Below are 9,237 nucleotides of genomic sequence, written 5' to 3'. Positions count from 1 at the left end.
GTACTGGGGGCAAGTCCCTGCCAATTTATTTGGCAAGAGGCCGCTCATAAGACTCGAACTCGTGACCTCTTGGTCACACGACAACAACGTTTGCTGTTGCGCCAAGGTTCGCCCTTGAAAAATGTATTATACTTCTAAAAAAAAATTAGAATTTAGACTACCCTATACATAACTGTTGAATTTATTTATTGAATGATTTATAATGTTTAATTTCTAAAATGAGTTTGATTTTGAAATCAATTAAGTTTGTATTGAGTGCTTATAGTATCCAGTCCAGTCATTTAATTTTTTATTTTATAAAAACGCTATATTATCATTCCATTAGAATAAGAAATACAGATACAGTATAGAAATTACGAGGAATAAGACCCCGTCCATACAGAGTACAGTCAGTATAAGATCCACAAAATGAATGAAAGAGACTACAAAGAGCAGTGAAAAGACTATAAAAAGCAATAAAACAAAAAAAAAAGTACACATAAAATAAAAATAGAAATCATATCCTTTTTGTAAGTTCCGTTGAAAAAACATTGTAACCCATACTTTATCATTTAATCTCTTCTGAACATTTAGATCTGAGTCCTTTCTTTTTTTCGCAACCACGTAGATCTATAGGTCTACGTATAAGATCAACATTTTCTGCTCTTGCTAAGACCGAAAAAAGAACCTAAAAAAAAAAAACTAGAATCCTAATGCAACGACATGCCGTTCACCTATCGGAAAGGAACTACTCCCTCCATTCCATTATATAGGTCATTCTAGCAAATTGGTTTTTTCCCTAAATATAAGTCATTCTAGGATTCCAATGTTTATTGACCAATAGTGACATGAGAGAGAATTATTTTTTGTATTGATACATGTGTTTTTTAATATTTCAATGCTTATTGCCCAATAGTGACATGAGAGAGAATTTTTTTTAGTTAATCAATTTATTTCATAATTTGTGTGAAATACCTGACTTATATAATGGAATGGAGGGAGTATTTTGTAAACCCCATTCTACCCTCCTTCGTCCGCAGAGGTCGATATTGTAACCATACCCTCCCCCACAGTACCATTTCTCCTACTTCATTCATTTTCATCACTGTGCACATAGACCAAACCGCACAGCCACCGGCAACTAGCCGATCGGAGAGTAGAGGAAGAAGATGGGGACCCTTGGCAGAGCTATATACTCCGTCGGGTTCTGGATTCGTGAAACCGGCCAGGCCCTTGATCGTCTCGGCTGCCGCCTCCAAGGCAATTACTACTTTAAAGAGCAGCGTAAGTTCTTTATTATTGATCAAATCCCTAAATCCCACCTGACTTTCCTTGCCTCTTCTTTTTAACATCTGATTTCGCCCGTTTTCTGTTAATTTTCTCCTTAATTATATCATTGTTTTAGAATGCCATTGAATTATATACTTCGTGAGGGCCTGAGGTTACTGCCTCGCTTAGATTACTGCGTATTTGGTGGTGACAGCGTCCTCTCTTTCAATGTCACATACAGTTAATCTTCACATTTAACTGACATTTCAGGACAATTGATTGATTTATATATATATATATATATATATATATAAAGATATTTGATTTGATGAGAATTAAATCTATGGGATATCAAACGAGTTCATTGGTTTGTCAATTAGGATCTCTGCTTCCGTTAGTGTCGGACAGAGGCTGCTAGTCAGCTGCGGGGGAATCTATTCATGTCCCGCACTTTTGATTAGGCAAACAGATAGTTTTGTGGGCGATATAATTTCTTTGCTGTATTCATGTTACTGTATTTTGACAATAATGCTTGAGATATTTATTTTACCTTCTTATTCTGGAGATTGAGACTCATAATTTACATTGAACTGCTCAAATGTTGCACTGAGTTACATGCTAATTCTATTTATCTTTTAGTGTCTAGACATCGGACTCTTATGAACGTGTTTGATAAAGCCCCTGTGGTTGATAAGGACGCATTTGTGGCTCCTGGTGCTTCTATCATCGGGGATGTACAAGTTGGCAGAGCATCATCTATTTGGTATGGCTGCGTGTTGAGAGGTAAGATTGTTCGAGACATTTGCGCTTTAGTCATAAGCTTAGGTTTTTCCTGTTTTATTTTCTTTTTTCTTTTTCTAAAATATGTATTGTTTATATTTTGTTCAACGCCAAAACAATTTCTGTAGATTGTTGGTTTATGTTGATTAATGCAATTAAGGATATTTCCATTTCTTTTGGCGAGATAACTTTTTTTTTTTTCAAAATTCTTCTGCTTTGCATATTGTGATGCTATGCGATCCTTTTACCAGAGTATTGCAATTTCTTTCCCGTTGCTTTTCTAATCAATGATTTATCTCATTAGTTAAAGAGTTTCACTTGTGTGTATGGCCTTTCTGAATGGTTTGGGTTATCATTTTATGATGCTTTTGGCAGTCTGCTTTAACTGAGACCAATCTGTGATGTGCAATCATGTCCGCTTTGCAATGATTTTGCCTTCTTCTTGAGATTTCATTTTGGCTAACAACTCTATCCAATTTTTTTTTTTTTTTTTTTTTTTTTTTTTTTTTTTTTGTGGTTTACTCTGCATAGAGATTACACTAATAGTAACAATGGTTAAATTAGAATATGATCTTGATTGAATCTTCTTCTTCTGTTGTTCATTCAGGGTTCATCCATTTCAACATAACAAATCTGTTAGATATTAATATGATTGGGCCTTTAACTATCAGCTTAAGCTTTTGGTTCAAACGGTTCCATAACATGGTATGTCAGATATTAATATGAATTGGGCCTTCAACTATCAGCTTAAGCTTTTGGTTCAAACAGTTCCATGACAAAATCTACCCAAATCTTTTTTTGGTTTACTTTGCATAGAGACTGCATTAATACTAATAAAGATGAAATATTCCTGTAGTAGAATCAGCCAATCAGGAAAAATAATCTATTCATTGAAAACTAGAACTTGATTGAATCTTTTTTTCTGCTGCTGCTCGGAGTTTGTATGAGAAGTTCATGTCAACATAATGACTTTTACTTTGCATAGAGATTACATTAACAGTATAAAGATGAAATATTTCCAAGTTGAATAAGGAAAATAATCTATTCATAGCCAACTAGATCTTGGTTGAAGTTTTGTTAAGATGTGTTAAGTTGAGTGGTAAAGAAATGTACAACCGATGTTGAATTGATCATTTGGGAAATATGTTGCTTGCATCCACTCCCAACTTTCTTTACTTGCGAAAACTAAGGGAGTCACTTGAAAACACATTGTATTTGCGTTGGGTATCTCAGTGGGCCATTGTTTGTTTGGATTGTTTTATTGCCTAATGTCACAGATAATTGATTTATTTTATGATTATTCTTGATAAAGAACTTCAGTAGAAACTAATCTTCACAAGTCATCAGAGTTTGGCTTCTTATTTAAAAATTTTAACTTTCTGTTTATTGTTTTTTCTTTATTTTCCTACTTCTGCCTACAACAACAACAACAACAAAGCCTTAGTCCCGAAATGATTCGGGGTCGGCTAACATGAACCATCATATAAAACCGTGAAAATCAAGTCGTGTCAGCGACACAGATTCGCTCCCTCCACTCCGTCCTATCCACTACCATATTTTCCTCAATTCCCAATAAACTCATATCACTTTCGATCACCCTCCTCCAAGTTTGCTTAGGTCTTCCCCTACCCCTCACCACTACATCCCTTTGCCACTCTTCGGTTCTCCTAACCGGCGCATCAAGCCCTCTACGTCTCACATGGCCAAACCACCTTAGTCGGTTTTCTCTCATTTTATTCTCAATAGATGTGACCCCTACTTTTGTCCTAATTATTTCATTACGCACCCGGTCCTTTCTCGTGTGACCACACATCCATCTCAACATACGCATCTCCGCCACCGACATCTTATGGATGTGGCAGTGTTTCACTGCCCAACACTCCGTACCATATAACAATGCTGGTCTAATTGCCGTCCGGTAGAATTTTCTCTTCAATCTATTAGGCATCCCGGGATCACAAAGGAAACCCGTAGCACTCTTCCACTTCGACCAACCAGCTTTAATCCTATGAGCAACATCTCCATCTACTTCTCCATCCGTTTGGATAATAGATCCTAAATACCGGAAGCAATCCGAGGCCTGAACAACTCTCCCATCTAGGATGATTGTCCCTGCCTCCCTACTCCTACGGCCGCTAAACTTACACTCCAAATATTCTGTCTTACTTCGACTCAACTTAAAGCCTCTAGATTCTAGAGTTTGCCTCCATAGTTCCAACTTCATCTCCACTCCTTCTTTCGTCTCCTCAACCAACACAATATCATCTGCAAACAGCATGCACCATGGTATACCATCTTGAAGTGAACTTGTTAGTTCATCCATAACGATGGCAAAAAGAAATGGGCTTAGTGCGGAACCTTGATGCACTCCGATCGTAATAGGAAACTCTTCAGTCTTCCCAACACTAGTACGTACACTCGTGCATACTCCCTCATACATGTCCTTTATGATGTCAATATATTTCCGCGAAATTCCTTTCCTTATCAAGGCCCACCAAAGTACTTCCCTTGGTACCTTATCATATGCTTTCTCCAAGTCAATGAAAACCATATGCAAGTCTTTCTTCTTATTTCGATAGTGCTCCATTAATTGTCTCATTAGATGGATGGCTTCCATAGTTGATCTTCCCGGCATAAAGCCAAACTGGTTTTCCGAGATCTTCACCGTCCTCCTTAGCCTTTGTTCATTCACTCGCTCCCAAAGTTTCATAGTGTGACTCATTAATTTGATTCCCCGATAGTTGGCACAATCTTGGACATCGCCTTTGTTCTTATACAAAGGGATTAAGGTACTTTTCCTCCATTCTGATGGCATCTTATTGTTTCTCCAAATTTTGTTGAAGAACGTCGTCAACCATTCGATTCCTCTTTCTCCCAAACATCTCCAAATCTCAATAGGGATGCCATCAGGTCCTACTGCTTTCTTCAACTTCATCTTACTTAATGCCATTTTGACTTCACCCTTTTGAATTCTCCGCAGGCATTCATGATTTATCATATCGTGATGGATACTTATATCTCCAACATCTTGTTGGCGATCTCCATTAAATAAGTCATCAAAATAGGACCTCCATCGTTCCTTGATATCCTTATCTCCAACTAGGACTTTCTGGTCCACATCCTTCACACATTTAACTTTTCCGAGATCTCGCGTCTTCCTACTTCTGCCTAATCTGTTAAAATCTATTGTGAATAAATGCTTCATCATTTCATAAGTTACTGAAGAATAACCATCTAAACAGTTAGAGGACATCCAAATCATATTACTTGTTAGGATGTGATTTGATTTTTGGTGTCAGATTAGGGTGATTTTGTTTACTTTGTTTTTTTGTTTTTTTTTTGTTTTTTTTTTTGTTTTTTTTTTGTTTTTTTTTGTTTTTTTGTTCTTTTGTCTATACTTTGTAATCATGTAAGATTTTTTTTCTGGATAGGTGATGTGAACAGCATTAGCATTGGATCTGGAACTAATATTCAGGATAACTCCCTTGTGCATGTTGCAAAATCTAATCTAAGTGGGAAGGTGCTGCCGACTATAGTTGGGGACAATGTGACTGTAGGTGAGCATAATGGCTGTGGCCATATTTTTCATGTTAAGATACCCCATTTAGGCTTCTGTCTTCGATTATCATGGGTGGTTTTGATTTAAAGTTATAACTCGGCAGGCCATAGTGCTGTTTTACATGGCTGTACTGTTGAAGATGAGGCTTTTGTTGGTATGGGAGCCACACTTCTTGATGGTGTTCTTGTTGAGAAACATGCCATGGTTGCCGCTGGAGCCCTTGTAAGACAGAATACGAAGATCCCTGCTGGAGAGGTATGTCTGCTAACATTTTCATTATCTCCAGGAGGATATCAACATGTCTTTTAGTATATAATTTCTTAGTGGTTGTTTAGCTGTTATGTATCAACTTTATCATACACAGTGTGCATGCAGACCATGCATTTTAGGTACACAGCACATAAGTTAGAAAAAGGAGTAACTGGTTGGGAAGTGCATTTGCACAGCTCTCATTATTATTGGAAATGGAAATGTTATAATGAGCTGCAAAGTTAGTATGTGTTAAGTTGAACATGTCTATAAATACGAAAAAGATAACCAGGCTGGTAGTTTTTTACTTGGCTTCTGAAGCTGGCAACAGTTGTGTCAAGGAATCTGTAACAGGAGAATATCGTTCATGCACTATGAAGCAGTTCTAAGAGGTTAACATATGTGTATCGGACACTTCGGAATGCACTATGAAGCACCAACAGTTCTAAGAGTTTAATGTACCTGTGACGGACGCTTTGGGGACATAGACATGCCGGAGACACGCCTAGACTCGTATAGGACATGCCAAATCTGTGTCCCTTCTTCTGTGTCCCTTTTATAAAAAACTATGGGGATACGCGGGGACACTTCGGGGATACATGGGAACCCTCCAGGGTCACGGATCCTTGAGTTAATTATGTAAAATATAGGGTTCTTTTTTAAATAACTTTACAAAAAAGGATTGATATGTAAAACAAATAAATTAAAACCCTAAAACTAGATAGCAGCCGCCAATGAGCCACGAGTTCGATTCCCCTTTCTGTTCTGATTTCTTCTTCTTCTTTTCCCCTTTTCTCTTCTTCCAATTTCTTCTTCTTTTTCCCCTTTTCTCTTGTTCTTTTTAACTCAGATTCTTTACCATTAGTGTTCTTTTGATTTCAATTTCATTTCCGTTCTTCTTTTCAACGCAGATTCTTTTTCCCTTGGTAGTTTAAATAGTTTGAATTATTAAATATTTACTTTTTATGAATTAATGTATTTTGAATGTTATTTATGGTTTATATATTTATGTATCTTTTAAATTTTTCATGACAAATATATCATATATAAATAAAACTGGGAGTGTCCCTGCCGTATCCATATCTCATATTTTATAAAAATGTTGTTTGCTGTACTCATACTGGTATTAGTATCCGTGTCGGTGCTTCGTAGTTCATCTGTGATCCTGATTTTTACAATCATTCATTGACCTACTTTGGGAATGGTGCCCTGGTTATGAAATTGCATAAATTTACAAGATGTATGTATAGTCTTGATCAAGTAGAAATTTTGTTATGCTATCTTCACTATTCATATACCATTTATATATATGCTTTAAAGTTGGGGTTGATTACGTTATAGGTTTCCGTTATGATTTTTAATTTATTAATTGATGTTTTCTGGTAAAAATGTAGGAAGAACTTTCTCCTTAATTATATTTTCCCTATTTGTGTATATTTTCTGGGATATGTTCTCTTCTGATGAGACATTGGCACTTCTTTGTTTGTATGATTAAAGAATTTTCAGCCATAATTCCTAAAATACCAGCTCAATTCTATTGTAATTTATGCAGGTATGGGGAGGCAATCCAGCAAAGTTTCTTAGAAAACTGACTGAAGAAGAGATAGCCTTTATTTCTCAATCAGCTGCCAATTATTCCAATCTTGCACAAGTTCATGCTGCTGAGAACGCTAAACCTTTTGATGAGATTGAGTTTGAGAAGATGCTTCGGAAGAAATTTGCTAACCGTGATGAAGAGTACGACTCAATGCTGGGTGTTGTCCGTGAAACTCCCCCTGAACTTATTCTTCCAGATAATATCTTACCGGAAAAGGCAGCAGCAAAAACGAGTTGAAGTTTTTTCCCGAGGTACTGTTTCGTCAAATTAAAGTCTTGATGTTTAACTTTCGAGAAATATGGTTTTGTGCAAAAACATGAATGGAGATTTCTTTCCCAATAAAACCAGACATGTATTTAGGGCAGAATTAGGGCTTGTTTTTAGCTTTTGGATCTGCTCAAGTTGTGGATGTTAAGACTCGTTAAAGCCATAAAAAGCAGGATTTATTTTCATTCTGAATTGACCATTGTACTTAAGATATTTGATTAATTTATATGATTTGGTAATCCATGCTTCTGATGTCAAGTCAGTTAATTTCACTGAGTAGCTTTTGCTTCTACTGGGTAAATTTCATTCGCGGCTATTGAACTTAACATTGCCTAAGATATTTTCCTAATGTCTCTTTTTCTTTTTATATATTTTCCTTTAATGGTAATATTATTAGTTTGTGTTCTTAAATACAAACAATTGAGAATAATTAAAGACATTGTAGTCAAATTTTGACATTAGATGGGTTTTTTTAGAATGTAAAAGGCTCAATAAAAAATGTAGACGTCGCACAAGTTCAAGGTTTTTTAGAGGTACTTTTATGCTGCACAAGTTCAAGGCTTGTTAGTGTCAAGTTGAAGTTTAAGGGCTGAAGTGGGGGTTAGTGCTAAGATTAGGGGAGCACAGATGAAATTTACCCCGTATGTTTCAGTAGAATGGCAAAATATGCAAGTCAAGTTGATAATAGATTTCTAGAGATGCTGTATAATTTATTGTTAAATGGTAAAACACATCCTGAGGTCCCCAAACTTTCACTTTTTTATACACATGTTTTATGCACAAAGGTTTTGGGTTAATTTTTTTTTTTTAAAAACCCGTAGTTACACTGGTTTGTAGATGGACTGTGGTTTTTTTTTTTTGGTCAAAACAAGATGCTTGTCATCATTTGTAAAATCTATGGATTTTTTGGTTGATATTGTCAATTTGAACATTAATGACCTCAAAATGAAATTTTTTAAAAATTAAAGTTGTATATTTCTTATGGAATCATATTTTTTATTTTTCAAAATCATCATTTTTGAAGCTCTCTCTCTTTAAACATAAACTCTTTCTCCTCACTAAACAATAAATAAATGATCTCAAAACTAAAAAGTTGAACAATTAAAATTGTTTAGAATATATCATCATATTTTTGAAATTTTCTATTTTAAGGTCATTAACAGTCAAATTGATAATGTAAACTCAAAAATATTTGATTTTGCAAATGGCCGTGAGCACCGTCCTTGTTTTGACAACAAAATCTTATATCTGCAAATTGTAACCTTATAAATATTTTTTGAAATTAACCTTAAGGTTTTTGATCAATTATTTTAAATAGTTCCGTTGCAATTCCATCAAATAATTAATATATAAGTTATTTGTAAAAAATAATTGGAGTCAGCAACCCAAACCCAAAGTACTGTTCATACGTTTTTTGACAAAATGTCAGCATAGTCGGGACGGAATTTGTTTTTGTTTTTTGAAAGGGGGACGGAATTGTTAATGAGGTGCCGGTTATTATTACAAAAAAAAAAAAAAAGAGCAATGATCAAGTCAA

At 35.4% G+C, this 9,237-nt stretch overlaps 1 protein-coding gene across 1 annotated transcript; it reads left to right on the top strand.

The window, feature by feature from the left end:
- The first annotated feature begins 1,010 nt into the window (after positions 1-1,010).
- On the top strand, positions 1,011-7,945 carry LOC136200560 (gamma carbonic anhydrase 1, mitochondrial). The gene is made up of 5 exons (XM_065990932.1): positions 1,011-1,263; positions 1,888-2,031; positions 5,460-5,585; positions 5,691-5,842; positions 7,389-7,945. The coding sequence occupies exons 1-5, from the start codon at positions 1,149-1,151 to the stop codon at positions 7,668-7,670; spliced, it is 819 nt and encodes a 272-aa protein (XP_065847004.1). The 5' UTR covers positions 1,011-1,148; the 3' UTR covers positions 7,671-7,945.
- The last annotated feature ends 1,292 nt before the right edge of the window (positions 7,946-9,237 follow it).

This window comes from Euphorbia lathyris, chromosome 7 (genome assembly GCF_963576675.1).
Source record: "Euphorbia lathyris chromosome 7, ddEupLath1.1, whole genome shotgun sequence".
Classification (NCBI taxonomy): Eukaryota; Viridiplantae; Streptophyta; class Magnoliopsida; order Malpighiales; family Euphorbiaceae; genus Euphorbia; species Euphorbia lathyris.
This window is presented reverse-complemented; position numbering and strand designations above follow the sequence as displayed.

Bases quoted from the DNA above. Each gene is read 5' to 3' on its own strand.
- LOC136200560 (XM_065990932.1), top strand. From the start codon at position 1,149: ATGGGGACCCTTGGCAGAGCTATATACTCCGTCGGGTTCTGGATTCGT. The intron at 2,032-5,459 runs GTAAGATTGTTC...TTTTCTGGATAG, and splicing joins GTATGGCTGCGTGTTGAGAG to GTGATGTGAACAGCATTAGC. The intron at 5,586-5,690 runs GTGAGCATAATG...ATAACTCGGCAG, and splicing joins TGGGGACAATGTGACTGTAG to GCCATAGTGCTGTTTTACAT.